This window comes from Phocoena sinus, chromosome 18 (assembly GCF_008692025.1).
Source record: "Phocoena sinus isolate mPhoSin1 chromosome 18, mPhoSin1.pri, whole genome shotgun sequence".
NCBI classification, from domain to species: Eukaryota; Metazoa; Chordata; class Mammalia; order Artiodactyla; family Phocoenidae; genus Phocoena; species Phocoena sinus.
This window is the reverse complement of record NC_045780.1, coordinates 12,725,545-12,746,805: the sequence shown is the minus strand read 5'-3', so window position 1 is coordinate 12,746,805 and position 21,261 is coordinate 12,725,545. Positions and strand designations below refer to the sequence as shown.

General features: G+C 35.2%; 1 protein-coding gene across 20 annotated transcripts in view; it reads left to right on the top strand.

Annotated features, from left to right (window-relative positions):
• SUPT20H (SPT20 homolog, SAGA complex component) overlaps positions 1-21,261 on the top strand; it is a 39,983-nt gene that overhangs the window by 17,753 nt on the left and 969 nt on the right. For 10 of the 20 annotated variants that reach the window (XM_032611722.1, XM_032611717.1, XM_032611721.1 and 7 more), the window contains 15 exons: positions 701-857; positions 957-1,013; positions 3,518-3,589; positions 4,726-4,883; positions 6,387-6,413; positions 6,973-7,005; positions 7,557-7,674; positions 8,232-8,334; positions 8,468-8,626; positions 10,337-10,643; positions 11,197-11,351; positions 13,869-13,924; positions 15,811-15,927; positions 19,359-19,464; positions 20,878-20,981. In XM_032611722.1, coding sequence (XP_032467613.1) covers positions 701-857; positions 957-1,013; positions 3,518-3,589; positions 4,726-4,883; positions 6,387-6,413; positions 6,973-7,005; positions 7,557-7,674; positions 8,232-8,334; positions 8,468-8,626; positions 10,337-10,643; positions 11,197-11,351; positions 13,869-13,924; positions 15,811-15,927; positions 19,359-19,464; positions 20,878-20,981 — 1,729 coding nt within the window. The remainder of the gene's footprint in view (positions 1-700; positions 858-956; positions 1,014-3,517; positions 3,590-4,725; positions 4,884-6,386; positions 6,414-6,972; positions 7,006-7,556; positions 7,675-8,231; positions 8,335-8,467; positions 8,627-10,336; positions 10,644-11,196; positions 11,352-13,868; positions 13,925-15,810; positions 15,928-19,358; positions 19,465-20,877; positions 20,982-21,261) is intronic. The other 10 variants (XM_032611732.1, XM_032611731.1, XM_032611730.1 and 7 more) reach the window with 5 other exon arrangements.

The window sequence follows — 21,261 nt, the reverse complement described above, 5'->3', positions numbered from 1 at the left end:
TCACCTTCGCTTGCTTCTGGTCTGTTCGCCATATAAGCAAACCACAGTAATGTTTTGAAAACCTCAAAGCTGACCATGCCACCACTTGCTTAAATTCCTCTAAAACCATCCCATTGTACTTCACATTCAGTCTAAACTCATTATCATTCATCTGCAAGGCCCCTGCCTTGCTCTTTGACCTCATCTCCCATTGTGTGGACTCTAATGCTCTAGTCCTCCCTTCATTTTTCTGTTTTAAAAATAAGCCAACTTTGTTCCTGCCTCAGCACCTTTTAAAATTCTCTCTCTCTGCTTCAACTGTTCCTTCCCTGATCTTTCCACAGCTTGTTCCTTCTTGTCATGTCTCAGCTCATGCATCATTTCTTCAGAGTCCTTCCCTTCCCTAATGTTGCCCTCTCTATCACGTATTCACCACAGTACCCTGGTTTTTCTCCTACTGCTTATTGTTATCTGGAATGATCTGACCTCTTTACTTGTATATGTGTGTCTTCACTTCTGGACTGTCAGCTATGTGGTAGCAGGAATTTTGTTAGTCTTGTCCATTTTTATTTCACCAGTGCCTAGAACATTTCTTGGCAAGTGACAGTGTTCTACAGATATTTGTGATTTAATTACACATTTAACACCTACTAATTTAAACCATGTTTATTCTGAGTTTCTTGTATTAGCTTTGTGTAGTTCTAATCTCTTAATATTTCAGGTGTTTCAAGAGATATTCCAGGTCCTCTCTGAATCGGCAGCAGGATCTGTCTCATTGTCCACCTCCTCCTCAGCTAAAATTACTTGATTTCTTACAAAAAAGAAAGGAAAGAAAAGCAGGTCAGCATTATGACCTCAAAATTTCTAAAGCAGGAAACGTAAGTATATATTTTTAAATGAAGCTTATTATTATACCAAATGCCTTGCCTTATTTTCAGTGTTCAGTGTATTTATTTATACTCTTTTTAATTTTTTAGTGTGTGGATATGTGGAAACGGAGTCCCTGTAATTTGGCCATACCTTCTGAAGTGGATGTAAGTCAGTGCATGAATTGCACGTCCTTTCATGTAAGGTTCCTAAGTTTGACTAATAGTAGTTTAAACTTTGGGAAAACAAAGACTCTTACTACTTCTTTTTTTATTTTATTGAATGAAAGATTCTTTAAATTCTGTAGTGCTTTACAGTTTTCAGAAGTTTCACATATGTGATTTTATATAATCCCATAATAACCCTTTTTTTCCCCATTACCCCTATATTGCCCCTCCCCCCTTCCTTTTCCCCACTGGTAACCACTAGTTCATTCTCTGTGTTTGTGCTAAGACTCTTCTTAAGTCAGCTGCTCATTTTCAGAAGCTATTCTGTTTTCACATTAACTTGTCTAAAAATGTAACTCCTTAATATAGGTCTGTGTTTAGAGCAGGAATAATAACCAAAGTATTTCAAAATGTGTAAAAAGATGGTACATATTACATAATATGCATAAAATGACTGATTTTTTCATAATATTTCATCATAATTTCCTGATAATGCTTTTCTCACTGGCTAAATTTAAAAATTAATAATATTGGAGCAGTAGCCAAGATTAGGAACCTTGGGTGGTATTCTTTGCTGGCCCATGAAACACATGAACTATAAATGAGCAAAGACAGGAAAGAGATCTTTTGATGGGAGGTTCCATATTTCTTTTGTTTCCCCATTTCTCCTATTTTTATTATTCACTCAATTCTTTAGAATTGGTCAGTTATTTTAGCAGATGTTTGCTGTGTGCATCCTTCCCAGGCTAGCACATGTATAATTCTTATTACCTTTGATTTTTTAAAAATTGTCAGAAGCATCAGAAGTACACTGTATATACAGCTCAAGAGAGTAAGCCACATTATCTTTCAGTAACTTATGCGCCCCTCAAGGAACATGGCCTGAGAAGAGATATTTAGTGTAAATACCAAAGTGTGGGATTTAGCTTCGGAGGGCAGTCTGGATATCCAAAGCAGGGCTTCCGAAACCTTAACATACGTAAGAATCACATGGGTTGCTTGTTAAAATGCAGGTTCCAGTTCAACAAGTCTGGGCTAGGACCTGAGATCCTGCAATAATGAAAAGCTCCTAGGTTGGTGGCACTGGAGTCCACAGACCACGCCTTGAGTAGCAAAGCCCTAATAAAAAGTGTCTCAGCCTAACTCGATCAGTTGAAGCATCTAGGATACCAGTTAAACATACACACTTAAACCCTCATTTCAGACCTGCTTACTGAATCAGGTCTCCGGGGAGGGATATGGGAATCTGAATTTTTACCAAATGCCCAAGTGAATCTGTTACTCTTAGAATCATGGTTACCAGGAAGATGAGAACTTTTGGTTCACACAGACTGGCAGGAGATACATGGAATATATGGTTCAAGTCTGACTAGAAAATGGGAAAGATTTACAAAAATGTTTACCAATTCTAATGTAACTTCCCTAGTCTCTTCCTAGTTTTGTCCACATTGTTACATGACAATTCCTGTTCCATTCGAGACCCAGCCAAAGGAAATGATCCAGATCCTGGTCCTAATCACCTCACTGACGTCCCAGTTTTCTTAAAAGTCAAATGTCATATCACCTTACGGAGCATAAAGAAGAGGCACTGTCCAAAATAGCAGCTGTGTTTATTACATTTATTTAATGGCAAAAGAGATTCTAATTTCGTTTTATTTATAAAACCAGTTGGTCTATTTGAATATATATCAGGAGAATTTTAAACTACTTAAGCATAAGTAGTTGGTGTTATTAGTGATTCAAGAATTTTTGTGCTAAAAAGTATGGTAACTGAAAGTGGGGTCTGACTGCTCACCACTTAAAAGACAGTAAAGAGGCCAGTTTGGTGGAAAGGAAAGTTTGCTTTATTTTAGATGCCAGCAGCTGTGGGGGAGAGCAGACGCCTGTCCAAAGGCCAACTACCGCTCCTGACAATCAGGGAGCAAGAGCTTCTATACACGGAGGGAGGGGGCTACATGCAGAAACAGTACAGTCAGCTCTGACAAGTCGTCTTGAAATTGGTCACCAATGGTCTGACCAGCATCTCGATTGTTTTAGGGACAGTTAATCTTCACTTCTAGGGTCAGTTTGTTCCCATTTCTTTGAGGCTAGTTCTCGGAATCGTGGCAGCTTATGGCATGGCTACAGCCTGGTCATCATGTAGTTGACTCCTTCCACCTGGTGGGGTTACAGTATCTACAAGACAGCTCACAGGATAGGGCTCAGAGTATTATCTATAGCCCTTGAGGAGGAACTAAAGGGCCTTGACTTTGCTCCATTACTAAACTATTATTATTTGGTCTTCTTAACTGTTTTCCTTTGTTTCTGCATTTTCTCACTTCCCTGATTAAACTTATTCTTTGGCTAAAGTTTTTCCACAGACAAAAGCAGGGGGACAGGGCGGGGGTTGGGTTGGGGAAGGGTCCTGCCCCGTTTCAGTGTATTGTATTAAGTTACTTAGGTTTTTCTCTTTGGTCATAATACTGATTTCATTATATCTGATGTCTCTTGATTTGATTGCTTAGGTGGAAAAGTATGCCAAAGTGGAAAAATCTATCAAATCTGATGACTCACAACCAACAGTCTGGCCAGCCCATGTAAGTAACCATTGCAGTCTCCATTTCTAATGATGCTGTTTCTAATCTGGGATCTGAATTTATTAGACATATAAAGTACAGTAGCCTTTATTTTGGTATCTTCTTTTGTTTGTTTTTTTAAGAACTTTCTGGGAGTTCAGTGAATTAAAAAAAGGAACAACAATTTAGTTTTGTTTTTGATAAAATACGGTTTCCATTCTAAGGACAATTTTAATGCATAACTGCATTTTTACTTTTGTTTTGGTCCCCTGTTGGTAGTTCTGATTTGTTTTCTGTTTCAAATTAATAATTAATAAGTTATTCTAAGGATATCTTTAAAGAGAAATGTTTTGTGTATGTTTCTCTAATTGCAGTGACTTCTTAAAGGCATTTAATTATGTGGCATAATTAATAGGCATAATTAATTATGAATCTAGGAGTGAAATGAGAGTTTGTTTTTTTTTCTAATTTCTTTTTGGCTGTGTCGGGTCTTAGTTGGTGACACGCGGGATCTTTGTTGTGGCGTGAAGGATCTTTCGTTGCAGCACACGGGCTTCTCTCTAGTTGCGGCATGCGGGTTTTCTCGCTCTAGTTATGGTGCGTGGGTTCTGTAGTTAGAGCACGTGGGCTCTGTAGTTTGCAGCATGCAGGCTCAGTAGTTGTGGCATGCAGGCTTAGTTGCCCCGTGACATGTAGGATCTTAGTTCCCCAACCAGGGATCAAACCCGCATTCCCTGCATTGGAAGGCAGATTCTTTACCACAGGACCACCAGGGAAGTCCCGTGAGAGATACTTGGTATGTGCAATAGCAAAAAGACTAATGACAAATGGAAACAGGTTTGCTTTTGAAAGTTTTATCCTTTTAGTATTTAATATTTGCATTCATATGTTCAGTATATGAAATTCTGACATTTCACTAGGGCTTTGTTAACTAAATATCCCATTGAAACTCTTGTTCCCAGAGTACCATGTTGAAAAAAGAATCCTGAACTTCTTTCCCTTAGGCTTTTTTCTCTTAAATAGGTCTAAGGACTATGTTCCATGTGTCTTTTTATTGCAAGATGTAAGTTACTGTGTCATTTACTCCTGATTTGTGTTAATTCTGACCATGTATTTACTGGAGAAGGTATTTATTTGGGATGCTCGGTCTTTTTCAGGATGTAAAAGATGACTATATATTTGAATGTGAAGCTGGTAATCCATATCAGAAAACAAAGCTGACCATTTTGCAGTCACTTGGTGATCCACTTTACTATGGTAAAATACAGCCATGTAAAGAAGATGAAGAGAGTGACAGTCAGATGTCTCCATCCCAGTGAGTTCTGTTAAATACAGGCAGTTGACAAAATAAGCCATCAGAATGTATTTAGCAACTACTGATGAACTATTAATGAATAAAAGTTTCCCTGTTTTGTTAGTTAAATACTCCAGTTAGCTTTGGCAGCAGACCTAAGTAAACTTAAATTGTAGTTACCTTGCTGTCCAAGAGTTCTTTAAAATAATAATTTCTTTAAAAAACAAAACCAAAAAAACCTGTGCTGTAAATTCTTCTTATATTTGCTTTGAAAGATATGCCCGTCATATCCCTCTTGGTATATTTATGTGTTGCCACTTATGACTTTTACCTCTCTGTGAGCATCAAGTGCTTCCGGGCAATAATTTGTTTAAATGGGAAGCAAGTTTACTGTAAATTAAATGTAAAAGCTGTAAAAAATGCCTGATATTTCAGCACTGCCTGTAAGGACACAGACTCAGTGCTTAATGTAGTTACTGGCTCTAGAAGTACATATATAGTTGTCCCTTGGTATCCACAGGGGATTGGTTCCAGGATCCCCTTGGATACCAAAATCTGCAGATGCTCAAGTCTCATATCAAAATGGTATAGTATTTGCAACCTCTGTACATCCCTCCCATGTACTTTATCTGGGTTGCTTACAATACCTAATACAGTGTAAATGCTATGTAAATAAGTAATAAATACAATTTAAATGTTACGTAAATAGTTGCCAGCCCGTGGCAAATTCAAGTTTTGCTTTTTGGGACTTTTCTGGAATATTTTCCCCCCCAAGTATTTTCATTCCATGGTGGTTGAATCTGGGGATGCAGAATCTGCAAATATAGAGAGCCAACTGAAGTTGATATTCCTAAACTTACGGGCTACATGTATTTACTACAAGGTACCAGTATTTAGTTTTGTTTTCCTTGTTAGTTTTATTATTAGTTCTGCTTTTTAATCAAGTCGATGCTGTTTTGAAAAGAAGGAAAAATAAAGAGAACCTCAGCAGAAAAAAGTAGGGGCCAGCTCTATGTTAAATCCTTACAAAATACTAATTGAAACTATGGCAGAAAAATGGATTTTAAAGAGTAACCTCACCAATACCTAAGTAAAAGTCAATGGGAGGAAACAGCAGTCAGGGAATCAATCCTCAACTTATTTTTTCACATTAGCAGTTTTTATTTTTGTATGCTAAGTAGAAAAATCAGATATTTCGATTAGCTGTATTTTGTAGTCTTCCCTTTAAAGATACACGTTGGTCATTTTAAATAGTTACTAACTTTTCTCAAACACAAGGGCATATGTTCTCTCATTAAAAAAAAAAAAATTGTTCAAAAGGCCAACTGATTAGATTTGTTTGACAAGAAGAGAATTGAATTTTTTGCCTTTTACATCAGGACGTTGCTGCAGAAATGCTGCATGGTTTATTACCTTCTAGTCCTTCTCCCATATTCATAAATTACTTGATTTAATAGCTATGAAGTCAAAGTCTGAGCTGCATTAACCAAGTTTTTTCTTTTTTTTTTACATTTTATATTTCAGCTTCTCCACAGATGATCATTCCAATTGGTAATTAAAAAATAAACAAACTCACTATTTTAATACGTTAAGAAATCATATAAATGTCAAACTCTTTTAAGACTTGATAAAGACTTTTTATTTAAATTGGCGATAAACCATCTTCCTTGTCTAAAATATATTCTAAGGGCCTGCTATATAGACATTAATAATGTCTTCCAAAATCAAAGGTTAAAGTGAGAGGAAGGCCCAAGGCCTTGTACATGGTAGTTCAGTGAATATTGCTGTAGGACAGACACTTGTGAGGGTGTATAGCACTTGGTAACTTTCAGCGCAGATTTTGTTTTGAAACATAGGTTTTCTGCCAAAGTAAATCTTTAAATTAAGTCAGCCAACTTATTCACAGAATTATTTTGTAATGCATGCAGAACTTGGTCATTGCTTCCTATTTTTTAATGTATTTTAAAATTTGTGTTTTCATGATATCTTGGTAGATTTTAATTCAGTTTATAAAATTACTGTCACTAAAATATGGAAGTCTTCAAAAGTAATCTCAGGGCTCCTTAAAACAAGTCTATCTAATACTTTTCTTTTTTTAAAAACAATTTAGGTTCATTATTGGATCAAAGACTGATGCTGAGAGGTAAAAATATTTGCATCTTTATTTGTGATCTGGATGGATTCTTGTAGGGTAGAGACTACTCCATTCGAAGTCAAAGCTTTGATTTTAATTATGCCTAGGTATTACTAGGATTTTTAAATAGAATTAGGAAAATAACAACTAAAAGGATAATGTTTAAAATGTAGCTTTATCTTAAATAAGAGAACTCAGATATATCTACAGTAGCTAAGGAAAATGATTTCTAGGTAACAATTTAATCAGAATATAAGTGAGACTCAATGGGTAGTTCTTTTGGCTACTTATTGGTGAAATAATCCCTGTAATTTCTGTATTAGAGACAAGATACCGCAAGTATCTTTAGATTGTTAATTAGCAAAATGTTTTCAGCATTAGCTTGTCATTGAAAATATTAGAAGAATGTGCTTTTATCAAAGATAAATTGTCTAATTTTAATTTTTGTGTTATTTTTGATAGAACTTGTTTCATTAACAGTTACTATTCATTTCCTATGTAGTAAATTTATGTTTAAAATAGTTAGCTAATCATTACCTGTTTTCCCCCTAATATTTCAGAGTAGTCAGTCAGTACCAGGAACTGGTCCAGAACGAAGCCAAGTGTCCAGTGAAGATGTCGCATAGCTCCAGTGGCTCAGCGAGCTTGAGCCAGCCTTCTCCAGGGAAGGAAACAGAAGTGTGTTTGCTTAGCTTTTTTTGTGCTGTTACTTTTTTCTGCCTAATTGTTCTCAAGGAATCTGAGAAATGTAAAGGACTGTTTTATGAGGGATAGGGGTATTGTTTAGTTTTGTTTTTACTTTTGATTTTCTTTTTATTACTTAACTTTTTATGATGGAAACTTTCAAATGTACACAGAGGTAGAGCAAAAAGTGTAATGAACATCTGTGTATACTGATCACCCACCTGGCGTCAACAGTTACTATTTTTCTGGAGACGATTTAAGGGTGAAGCTTTGCTGTCATCTTACTCTGCTCTTCTCCCTCAAACTTTCTCCCTACCTTATTACTCAGAAATCTTTCCTTCATCCTGTGTATACTGTAAGTTATCTCATGGATCTCCTTATGTGGAATTACATTTTTTTGAAACACCTCTAATACCCAATCTATAAACATTAAATGTACATTGCAGTTTTTTAAACCGTGTTTTCATCCAGGAGTTATAATAGTGTTACTAATTTGTGAATTTCTGATTTGACCTTAATTTTAATGAGTATGCTTAATGTCACTGTCTTAGCAGCCCGAGACCCTGTCAGTTCAGTCTTCAGTATTGGGGAAGGGAGTAAAACATCGACCTCCACCCATCAAACTTCCCTCAAGCTCAGGAAATAGTTCCTCAGGTATTACATTCCTTAGTTTTTTGTAATCTAGAGTAAGAAACAACAGATGATCGTAATCCATTTACTCATATTTTGATTTACTCAGAATTTTAAGTTGTAAATCTAGGAAACAACATGTATATTTTTCTTCTAGGTAACTATTTTACACCACAGCAGGTCAGCAGCTTTCTTAAATCTCCAACTCCTCCTCCTGCTTCTAAGCCACCAAGTCTTTCTCGGAAGTCATCCATGGATCTCAATCAAGTTAGCATGCTTTCTCCAGCTGCCCTGTCACCTGCCAGTTCATCACAAAGTGAGTCATAACTTAAATTCTTCATTAACTCTTCGTAAGCTTTTGCATTAGTGTTTCTTAAGATGGCTCTTTTTGACCAGTGAAATAGTGAAATCTGAATGTACTGTCTACCCAAAATGTAATTTTTTGAGAAGCTTCATGCCAATCTCTTGTTGACTGTATGTATTACATGTTTATTGTAATTGTATTTGTTTTTCTGTATTTATGTATGCACCTCGTGTATACCTTTCTTATAGACTTGCAACCTACACATCTCCTGAAAAAAATAATGTGGTAGTTAAACGTGGCAATGAGTCCAAATTATTTTTTATTCCAGTGTACCCTTGGGCATTTTACATTTTATGTAAACTATGCAGCTGATATGGAAAAAAAGTCATAAGAGTTGTTGCTGCAGTCTTATCTTTGTAAATGTAAGAAGCCAACTAGTTCCAAGGTGGTGATACAGTAAACTGAAAGCCGATTTTTCAATAACACTCTTACACTCTTACAAATTGTTATCAGTTAGTAAAATGTGGGATGATCATAAAGCATCTGAAGATATTAAAATGTAATTTTTACTACTGAATACTTTTTTTTTTTAACATCAAGAGTTGTTCAAGAATTCTAGCGTTAGTTTGGGAGAATTTCTTCAAATTAGTAAATATCTGAGATATTTAGGTACCAACTTGCAAAAAGCATTCCAGTTTTTTAGATTTTTTAATAAATAACTAATGTGTGCTGAAAGTTTTAGTACACTGCACAGTGGCAGGGTGGTCTTTGCATTAGATGTAAACATCTTCATCTTGATAGCTCAAAAGGTGTAATTTTTCTGCCTTCTTGTTTTGCACAAAGAAAAATTTATAAATTTCCTGAAAGTCTTATTCACACTTCTTATGTTGTGGGTATGGATTATGTTAATCTACTGCACACAGTTGTTACTTTAAGTAAGGGTTGAGTGACAGCTTCTGGACATTCACATTTCTTTCCTTTCTTTCTGCAGGACATGAAAGCTAAAAAAGAAAACACCTCAAGAGCTTTTGGTTTTATTTTTCTGGTTTTTGTTTTTTGTTTTTGTTTTTTTTAAAAAAAGTTGATAAACTGTGCATACTTCATTCACAACAGATTTTCTATACATTCTACATTTAAACAGAAGTACACAGTTACTGTTAAAGATGCAGTATTATCTCTCAAATATTTGCTTCATTACTGTGTTTTGTAAAATTTGTGAGGATAAACTTGATGTGTTAGGAATTAAATATGTATATCTAGGTGCCAAATATGATTGTTAATCATATGTAATTTATTAAATATGTTCAGAGTTTATCTCAGACTGTTAACAGAAAATAAGCAATATTTCTAAGTGAAGTCCTAAATTAGTGAAATCGTAAATAACAAAAATTAATTTGAAGTCCTTTTAGACTTTATAGACCAAAGGTAGCATGTAGGAAACTAACATTTAAATGGGTATTGTGGTAGAATACAAATGTATATTTTTACTGTTACTGTAATAGCATCTCTGATGGGATTTGTAGGTGATATACTGCATCCTTAATTGTAATTGAGTGTAGCAACACTCATGTATCATGTGTAGAAATTAACACTTGCAGTTAACTGCTTTAAAAAAAAAACTGGAACAAATTGTCAGTGCTAAATAAGATTCCATTAACCTTATTTTAAAAAGGACTGGCCATTTATAACAAACTAGCAATTTTTATTTTTCTCAATGAGCAGGATCTGGAACTCCTAAGCCATCTACTCCTACACCAACCCCTTCATCGACCCCACACCCTCCTGATGCTCAGAGCTCAACTCCTATTACCCCTTCAGCTACCCCTACTCCCCAAGATTCAGGCTTCACCCCTCAGCCCACTTTGTTAACTCAGTTTGCTCAGCAGCAAAGGTCTCTGAGCCAGGCAATGCCTGTAACGACCATTCCTCTTTCCACCATGGTAACATCTATAACTACAGGAACCACGGCCACCCAAGTCATGGCAAACTCTGCTGGACTTAACTTCATCAATGTAGTGGGCTCTGTTTGGTAAGTTTGCATTGATGCCCTGATTTTTTTTTTAAGATACTGTAAGCAATCTAAAGAAATTCTTATTTGTGAAATTAAGAACAAATTGCATATTATTGAAATTGAAAGAAAATAGTTTCTATGTGGATAGAAGCTATCTCAACAAGTATGTTTTAATTTTAGGTGATCAATCTATTACATGCACTAATGATACTACTACACATTGACAGTGGCTTAGATTTTCCTGTTTATCCTCTGTTTTACCATCTTTTAATCCATTGATTAGGACATTACTCTTCCAAATTATATTTTAAATATATAGTACTTGATAAATATTCACTAAATATACAGTACTTGATAAATATATAGTACTTAATTGATAAATATACAGTACTTAATTTTTGCCAACCTTGCTGTCACTTTCTAGCAAAAAAATGAAACTAAGCCTCCAAATTGACATTTGAGACAGAAATATCTGTGTTTGTTTAGTGGTTTGTTTTTTAATCCAAGGAATTATGTGGCTGATTTTCCCTTCTATAGTGCTAGTTTAATGCTCTGTCTTATTCTCCTGCAGTGGAGCTCAAGCTTTGATGAGTGGTTCAAACCCTATGCTGGGCTGTAACACTGGTGCCATAACTCCTGCAGGAATAAACTTGAGTGGCCTTCTACCCTCAGGAGGTCTGCTACCAAATGCATTGCCCAGTGCAATGCAGGCAGCTTCTCAAGCAGGTCAGAATATTAGAAATAATAACCTCTAATAAAATTAAAGTCCATGCTTATGTAAAAATGCCATTTTAATTATATTGTTTAACATCCTTATTTTATGAAGTATTATGTCAGAAGTATTTCCTTGCAAAAGCTTTAAGAGTTCTGGTATTTGAATTAAAAACCCATCTAGCTATGAACTTCTCTGTGAGGAAACTTGGTAAGCCTGTAAGTCTCTGCAAATTTTATCTTTACCTTCCAAAGATTATTATAAAAGTAACTTTTATAATTGTCAGTGTAGTCCTGTCCCAGGTAAAAGAAATGTATTTTGAAAACCATATATACGAGCAAGAAAAGCAACACAGCGTGGCATTTAAAAGCCTCAGTTCTGGAGCCAGACTGCCTGATGTGAATCCTGCTTGTGCAGCTTACTCTAACTGTGTAATCATGACAGAGTTACCTTTGTGCCTCACTTTCTTCATAAATGTGGATAGTAATAATACTTTACCTCAGAGTTGTGAGGATTGAATGAATAAATACAGATGAGATGCTTAAACTATGCTTGAGATGTGATAAACATTCAAAAATATTTGCTGTCATCATCATTAGTAGTAGTTTTCTTGCAGTAGTAGTAATAATTATAATTACATATACTGAAAAAGAGTTTTAACAACTTGTGCTTTTTTTTTTTAATTTACTAATTATTTGGTTGCAGCAGGCGGGCCCCTTAGTTCTGGCATGCAAACTCTTAGTTGAAGCATGCATGTGGGATCTAGTTCCCGGACCAGGGATTGAACCCAGGCGCGGAATCTTAACCACTGCGCCACCTGGGAAGTCCTGACTTGCGCCATTTTTTAATGCTCTTTGAGAGAATGTATTATATCTCAGAACAGTTCGATTTCTTACTACTGAGAAAAAAATTAACAGGAAAAGTAAACTCAGCATAGTAAGAAAAACTTATCTGAAACTTTCTATGAGTTAAGAGAAAGAAAACCCAAAGAATATAATTTAAACATGTTAATATATTGCTGTGATTTTCTACTTCTAGCTCATATTCTTATTTTTTTTTTTTTTTTTTTTTTTTTTTGCGGTACGCGGGCCTCTCACTGTTGTGGCCTCTCCCGTTGTGGAGCACAGGCTCCGGATGCGCAGGCTCAGCAGCCATAGCTCACGGGCCCAGCCGCTCCACGGCATGTGGGATCTTCCCACACCGGGGCGCGAACCCTCATCCCCTGCATCGGCAGGCGGACTCTCAACCACTGCGCCACCAGGGAAGCCCGTATATTCTTATTTTAATATGTATAAATATGCTCTAGTGACAGAAGCCCTGGAAATGGAATCAGTGTTGAATTTAGGATTTTATATTTACATATAATTCTACCAGTTACTTGTGGCTCCAAATGCTAACTGTGGGGTCTGAAAGCGTTCACTTAATTTTTCCACCTTAGCCTGAGTTTCATCTGTTCTAAAATGGGAGTGAAAATTTCTAAATTCATTTGGTACTTATGAGAAATAAATGAAGTGATATGAAAGTGCCTTTAGAAAGCTATAAAGCATTATACAGATGTCATCCACCTTTAAAGGGAGTTATGTCTTCTTTTTTTTTTTTTTTTTTTTTTCATGAGAATCCTGGAGGGAATATCAGTATTGTCACATTTTTATCTGATTATGCATTTTCCATTTCTTATACAAGACTTTCATACTGTCATCTGTGCATTATTTGCTCTGTATCTTTTTTAGTACAATTATCTGCTTAGAGGACTATATACATTTTTAACTAGTGTTCGAATTGGTATACTTAGTGAGGAAAATATATACAATACATACTTTGAGACTGGGATCAGCAAACTATAACCCACATTTAAGCAAGAATAGTTTTACATTTTTTAAAGTTTGTTTTTTTAAAAAAAAGAGAAAGAGTATATGAGAGTCTCTGTGTGGCCCATAAAGCCTACTGGAAGAGTTTGCCAACCCCTGTTTTACGATGTGCTCCATGTTGTGTCACAGATTTTGGGGAATAAGTTCAGAATTAACAGAGCATCGTTTCCTGACTTTCAGCTTGATCCTTACACACAAAATTCAGCAGCGTTCTTTAGCATTATTAATATTAGCATTTGTACTTTCAAAAATGGCACAGGGCACACTGCTTCTCAGAGATAGGGTTATCATCATATGCTGTTTAGCACTGAGGAATATAAATAGATGCCAGTCCCTGAAATGTATTCGCACAACAGTGATAGTTTTATTATATTTATGGTGTTTGCATACTGCTAGATTACTTTTCCAACCAACAGTCAAAATAGTTACAAAGAAGTCTCAGTTTCTGAAATACAGATTATAGTGTACATCTGGTGCTCACATCTTTGGTATTGATGAAAATAGGGGGGTTTTTGCTTACAAGAAATTTTTAAAGTATAGAAAATAAGCACATCTGTGCAGGAAGTACTTAAAGTATTATATTTTTATATACTAAAGTATAAAATACTTTCAAGTATAATAAAGTTTTAATTCCCTGTTTTAACCATGAGTTTTATTTAATAGGTGTTCCATTTGGTTTAAAAAATACTTCAAGTCTCAGGCCCTTAAACCTACTCCAGGTAAACCTGAAACACTGCTTTTTATTAAAGTTTTTATAGTTTTTGTTTGTTTGTTTGTTTTTAACCATGTAAGTTTGTACATATCAGCATTTGAAGTTTTGAGGTTGTCCAGAATCTTCTAAGGGTGTGGTTACCTTTGCATGTTCAAGTAGATAAGGGGAAAGAATTGGTATCCTATGTACTGCACTTTCCTCGGCTCTGGCACCACTGCCAAATCAAGAACTAGTTCCAGAGGGGAGAGTTGACAACTGCCAAGGAAAATAACTTGCCTACAATAGTAGCAGCAGGTATACTTAGAAATAATTTCTCAACAGACTTTTTATGTATGCATGTAGGTATTGCTGTTTGCTTATAGTTGATTTTCTGTGTGAATAGAAATTTTTAAAATTAGGTATGTGTCTTCTTTTCCTGAGGAGAATGTGACTTCGTGGCACAGTGCCAGGCACCTAGTAGTCAGTCAATAAATGTTTGTTAGATTACAGTTTGTGTCTAGTAGTGAGGCTTTTCTTAACACATTTTATCAATGTTAACATATAAAGAGAGATTGTAGGTAAAGAATTTAGTACATGTTGTGAACTTATAATATTCTGAGTGTTATGCTAGGTCCTTTAAGGATGGAGTTCAGTATTAAGCTAGTAGGTTGGAAAATGGATGGGATTATCTACAGAGAATTTTTAGAAAAGGTAGACATAAATATAAAGACTTGGAGACAAAGAATGGCAGAGCTATGGATTATTGGGAAATAACAAACAGATCAACCCAACCTGATATTCAGAAGTAATAAATCAGGAAATACATTTAGAACTAAATCTTAAAACTTATTTCCTGTTACAATATGCAAACAGTGTCAGTATTTACAGACTAATTGCAGAATGATCTAATTGTGTTATGGACACATTGGTTTATTTAGCCGACTTTCCTGCATTTTGCTGTAGGAATTTCTACAAGGATCAGTCTCAGTGTTAAGAGGAGTGGGATCCCTTAATAGCACTGATAATAAGGATTAAGGGCAAAGCCACCTTATAAATTATATTTTGCAACATTTATTACTGTCTACCTAATTGAGGAAGGAACATTTGACCTGTGCTTTGTCCAGGTTTACCTAACAGTGAGCTATGCTGTGTATAGAGCTTTTGACCTGAGACACCTTTTTTGACTATAAAGACCTAAGAGTTCTGTATTTGATATTTGCTTGGACTTTCCCACAAAACTTCAAAGTGCTTTTAACTTAAACTCCTGTAGAATAAAATGGATAAACCATTTGTTTCCTGATGCATTTGGAATGCATAGTTTTAGTTTGTAGTGTGGAGTTTTCTGGATGATGCTTTTTTAAAAGTTTTTTTTTTAATTAATTTATTCAGAATGACAGAGCAAGTAATGTCTCCAAACTAAATATGGACATCTAATGCATTTTCTTTTCAGCTTTGGAATTCCTAGCTATGTTATATAAAAATCCATGCATTTCTGGTTTAGGGCAAAGCTAGACCAAATTTAGGGAGACAAGTTTTCTTAATATATATCTGATTATCACTAGCTTCTTGTTTATACTTCCAAATGCATTTAATGCTGTTTTGTGTTGATGTATAAAAGGAGTTAAATAAAAGCAGTATGTATATTTGGATAGCTAACTATTAACTTGAAGCAGAAAGACTTACATTGGAGATTACTAACATATTTGAGAGCCAAAGTAACAGCACTTAAAAATTGTGTTTAAAGCGATTGTTCCTTTTTTTAAAGGGCAGGAATCTTGTTTTGTTTCCATTTTTGTTCACCTATTTCCTCAGTCCCTGGAAGAATGCCTGACACATAGTGAATGCTCCAGAAATGTTTGTAGAATAAAGAAATTTAATCTGAAATCGGCTAATTAATTCTTGCTTACTTAATAGCTTCCAGGTGGCTCGCTCATTTTTAACACACTGCAGCAGCAGCAGCAGCTTTCTCAGTTTACACCACAGCAACCTCAGCAGCCCACAACTTCTGTTCCTCAACAGCCAGGGGAGCAGGTATGTCCTTTCTACCTTCTATATGCTTTGTATCATAGAATTATAACTTTTGGTATATGCCAAGCATATTTCAAGTGTTTTTATTTAGATTGTTTGAACCAACTTTTCATGTGCGGTTTTTCTTCATTAACAGTAGCAGCTATCAGTTATTGGGTGCCTATTTCTAATTCTCACAACCGCCATACTTGAATAGATGTGTCACTTCCATCTTGCATAGTCTGAAATAGATTCAGGTGACTAGCTTGCTCACAACCATACATCGAGTGGCAGAGCAGGGATTCAAGTCCAAGTCTTTCTGCCTCTATAGGCCATGTATTTTCTACCCCATCATCATCCTTCTTTTGATAGTATTTTGTCTCTATTAGAATACAGATGTTCTTTTTATCTTGAAGCATAAAACAGAGCGAAGATAGACAAAAACAAATACTTTGTATATTGCCAAACAAAATGAAATTGAACAAGAACTACAGTAAATTAAAGTAATAGAAGGAACTTCAGATTTTTTGAACCTTTGCTGCACTTCGGAATCATCTGGGAAACTAAAAATTACTGATTGCTGAGTCCCACCCTCATCGTTTCTCTTAGTTCATAATTAAATATATGTAGTGTTCACTATCAGTCCTTCCACCAGATTCCCCAGTCAAATCTTGATTGGATAATGCTCATCCTCTATTAGATTTCTCAGGAAAGGCACATTTAAAACTATTTTTCTTTATTAACACATAAAGGATTACTTGGCTGGATATAAAATTCTTGATTTGCACTTTCTTTACAAAATTGTAAAATACTGTAACATAAAATTTACCGTCTTAACCATTTCTAAATATGCAGTTTAGTAGCATTAAGTATATTCATATTGTTGTGCAGCCAGTCTCCAGAACTTCATCTTGCAAAAGTGAAACTCTATACCCACTAAACAACTCCTTATTTCCCCCCTCTTCTAGCCAACTTTCTGTTTCTGTGAGTTTGACCACTCCAGGCACCTCATATAAGTGAAATTATACAGTATTTGTCTATTTGTGACTGACCTGTTTAATTTAGCATAATACCCAAAAGGTTCATCCATGTTGTAGCATGTGTCAGAAATTCCTTTTTAAGGCTGAATAGTATTTCATTGTATTTATATATCACGTTTTGTTTATCCATTTATCCATCAATGGACATTTGGATTGCTTCCATCTTTTGATGGAAGTCTGAGTTATCTTTTTTTTTTTTTTTTTTAATGAATTGTGCTTTAGGTATTAAGTCTGAGAACTCCTCACCAGCCCTAGGCCCCAAAGTTTTTTTTTCATAGTTTCCATTTAATTCTATGATCCATTTTCAGTTGATTTTTATAAAAGGTATGAGACTGGTCCAGGTTCATTTTATGGGGGGATATGGATGTCCATTTGCTCCAGCACCATTTGTTAGAAAAGCCATCCTCCTCAACTGAATTACTTTTGCACCTTTGTCAAAGATCAGTTGGCTGTGTTTGTGTGGCTCTATTTCTGTATTCTCTACTCTGTTTCACCCATCTATGTATTAATATCTGTCACTCTGTTAGTACCATACTGTTGTGATCGCTGTAGACTATATATATACACACACACATATATATATACACACATACACATACATATAGTAAGTCTTAAAATCAGACACAGTGATTCTTCCCATGTTATCCTTTTTCAAAATTCTTTAGCTGTTCTAGATCCTTTGCCTTTCCTTATGAATTTTAGAATCATCTTATCTATATCTACAGAAGACTTTGCTGGGATTTTTAAAGGAATTGAGTTAAACCTAAAGGTCATTTTGGGAAAGGCTTAGCATGTTTACTATGAGTTTTCTAGTCCATGAACACAGTGTGTCTCTAGGCTAAAATCAGCTAGTTTTCAGCATACAAAACCTATATGTTTCATAGATTTACACCTAAGTTTCTTTCCTTCTTTCTTTCTCTTTCTTTCCCTTCCTTCCTCCCTTCCTTCCTTCCTTTCTCCCTCCCTCCCTCCCTTCCTTCCTTTTTTTCCCATTCTTGGGAAATTGTTAATGGTATTGTTTTTAATTTCGTTTTCTACATGTTCATTGCTAGTATACAGAATTGGTTTTTGTATGTTGATCTTGTGTTCTGCAATCTTACTGACCTCACTTATTTGTTCTAGAAGTTTTTTTGTAGGTTCGTTAGGGTGTTTTTTCCTAGATAATCAATGCCATTTGCAAATAAGGGCAGGTATTTTTTCTTTTTAATTTATATGCCTTTTTGTTTCCTTTTCTTGAATGTGCTCACTAGAAGTTCTAGTACTATGTTGCAAACAGTGTTTTAAGCTTTAAAAACTTGTTCTGATGAAGCTTTATAGAAGCAGTATTGAAAAAAACAAACAGCCCTATCAAAAAATGGGCAGGCCTAAATAGATGAAAAGGGAGTCCTCTTGCACTGCTGGTGGAAATGTAAATTGGCGCAGCCACTATGGAGAACAGTATGGAGGTTCCTTTAAAAACTAAAACCCAAGCTGCCATATGATCCAGCATTCCCATTCCTGGGTATATATCCAGAAAAGATGAAAACTCTTATTTGAAAAGATACATGCCACCCCCATGTTCATACTCTTATTTGAAAAGATACATGCCACCCCCATGTTCATAGCAGCACTGTTTATAATAGCCAAGACAGGAACAACCCAAGTACCATCAACAGATGATTGGCTTAAGAAGATGTGGTGTATATATATATACAGTGGAATATTAGCCATAGAAAGAATGAAATACTGCCATTTACGGCAATGTGGATAGACCTAGAGAATATCAAACTAAGCGAACTAAGAGCAAGACTAATGTTATATGATGGCACTTATATGTTGAATCTAAAAAATAATACAAACCAATCTATATACCAAACAGAAACAGACCCACAGACACAGACATAGAAAACAGACATATGGTTACCATGCTGCAGGGGCGCTTAAATTAGGAGTATGGGATTACTAGATACAGACTATTATACAGAAAATCGATAAGCAACAAGGATTTAACATATAGCACAGGGAACTACCTTCAATATCTTGTAATAACCTATAAGGGAAAGTAATTGAAAATTATGTGTGTGTGTATATATATATACAACTGAATTACTTTGCTCTATACCTGAAACTAACAATATTGCAAATCAACTATACTTCAATTTAAAAAAAAGTTCTGATGAAGTTTTATAGAAGCCTTAGTAATTATTTTTAATACAGAATCAATTCTGAAAATTAGGTTTTATTTTCTTGCTTTCAAAATACCATAAGCTTATTCTTGCTAATTCTAAATACCTTTGACGTCTTTTCCTTAGGCCATTCTTTTTGCAAGACCTAGACTAATGTTGATTTCTTTTTCATATAGGAGTAAAATGCTAATTCCACCAATCCAAAATTGTTTTTATTTTTGTACAAGTCACGTATTATTTTTTTATTCAGGCTTCTGAACAAAGTTGTACCAGTCAAGAACAGGCCGTATCTGCTCGGCACACTGCAGTTATCAACCTTGCTGGAGTAGGAAGTTATATGCAGTCACAGGCAGCTGGTTGGTATCTTCATAACTAAATATGTTGAATTTATTTAAAGTGTCTAATCTATTTGGGATCTCACCATTTTAACTATTTCTTTTCCTTGTGCAGACAGTTACAAGGAAAAAGTTTAGTTGTATTTAATGTATGAACTATTAAATGGATTAATTGATGGCACTCAGATTTTTTTCATTATTTTGATAATTGATTAAAGTGCTTTGACCTACATATATTAACAGCAGTTAATGTTTTCCTCATGTTAAATTTTGTTGGGAAAATTTGTTACCCAACTTACTAGGAAGCTTCTAAAGCTGTTAGCTCTTCAGTTTCCCTGAGTTATTGAGACTGCATTTTTCCAGATTGCACAATCTTTTGTCTCGTTCCAGTGGCTTGTAGTTGTATGAATTAGGACTTAATAGTCAAGTAGCTTAGCTTCTGTAAGACACTTGTAAAAAAATGATTGGACTAAATGATTGCTCACCACTTCTAGTAATAAATGGTGCACCAAAGATGTATGTTTAATGAGGATCATTTCATCAATTGAAGATAGCAATTATAACTACATTTAATTAAAATCAAGAAGCCACATGTATAAGAAAACTGAGATACTGTTTGAGGATTAATGAGTGAACATGTTAACATTTTGAATTATCATTGGGCTTACTATGATGCCTTTAGAATCTGGTATAATTCCATGTCCGAATTTGGAATAATTTATGTAAAGTTCTAATTTAGAGGCAGTGAATTTCCAAATGGAAATTTATTAGTATAAACTTTACCCCACAAGCTATTTTTTCCTAAAATAGCTGTAGTATAATTTAGTGGAAAGAACTCTAGGCTGAAAAATGAGAATGTTCCTAGCTCGACTTGCCACTAATTACCTTTGAGTCACTCAAACGATCCAGGTCTGAAATGTCCTCAACTGAGCAGTGAAAGAGTTGAACTTGTCCCTGATCTCACTCAGCTCTAAAAGGTTCACCACCTTTGTTGCTAATAGTGTAGTCTGACGTTCATCTTTTAGCACTTGTCTACCAGTTTTGTCCTTATGGTAGTTTGGATTTCTCCCACTCCATTTCCTACCTGATTGGTTATATTTTAAAATAACATACTGTATTCAATGTTTTGCTAGAAAGCCTTCTCAACAAAATAGCACTAGTATCAAATTTCATTGAGATGTAAGAAAAGAGGGGATACAGTGCTTTGGCCCACATGCTTTCCCTTCTCTTCCATGTCCAGGAAGTTCTATCATCAATGGTACCCTCAACTAACAGGAGACTGTACTAAATTTATTCTGAAATGTCTGTGATTTGATACTTAAGATTAATCATACTGATACTTTTCTATTATTTCATTTTCTGTGTTGTCCTTTTCTAACCCTGGTAGCCTTCAAACTTTCTGACTGGCCTGCTTTCCCCTTCTCCTCTCTGTAGTGTTGTCTCAGCTTGGCTCTGCCGAGAACAGACCTGAGCAAAGCCTTCCTCAGCAGAGATTCCAGCTCTCCTCTGCCTTTCAACAGCAGCAGCAACAGATCCAAGTAATCCAGCAACTTCACTCTGGTTACATTTTTAAAGATACTCTGCTCCAAAAGTACTTCAAAATACCTTACTTTAGTTTTATGTTACTGTCTTTTAAGACTATATAGTAATTGGTAAATAATTTAGCAAATTTTATTTAAAAGTCTGACAATTTTAGCCAGTGAACTTGGAGCACTGAATATTTTGTACATTTAAGTCATACTCTTTTCCTAATTCAAAATCTTTCCTGAAGTGCTGGTGGCACATTAACGTACATTTTTATAGGTTTCAGTACATTTT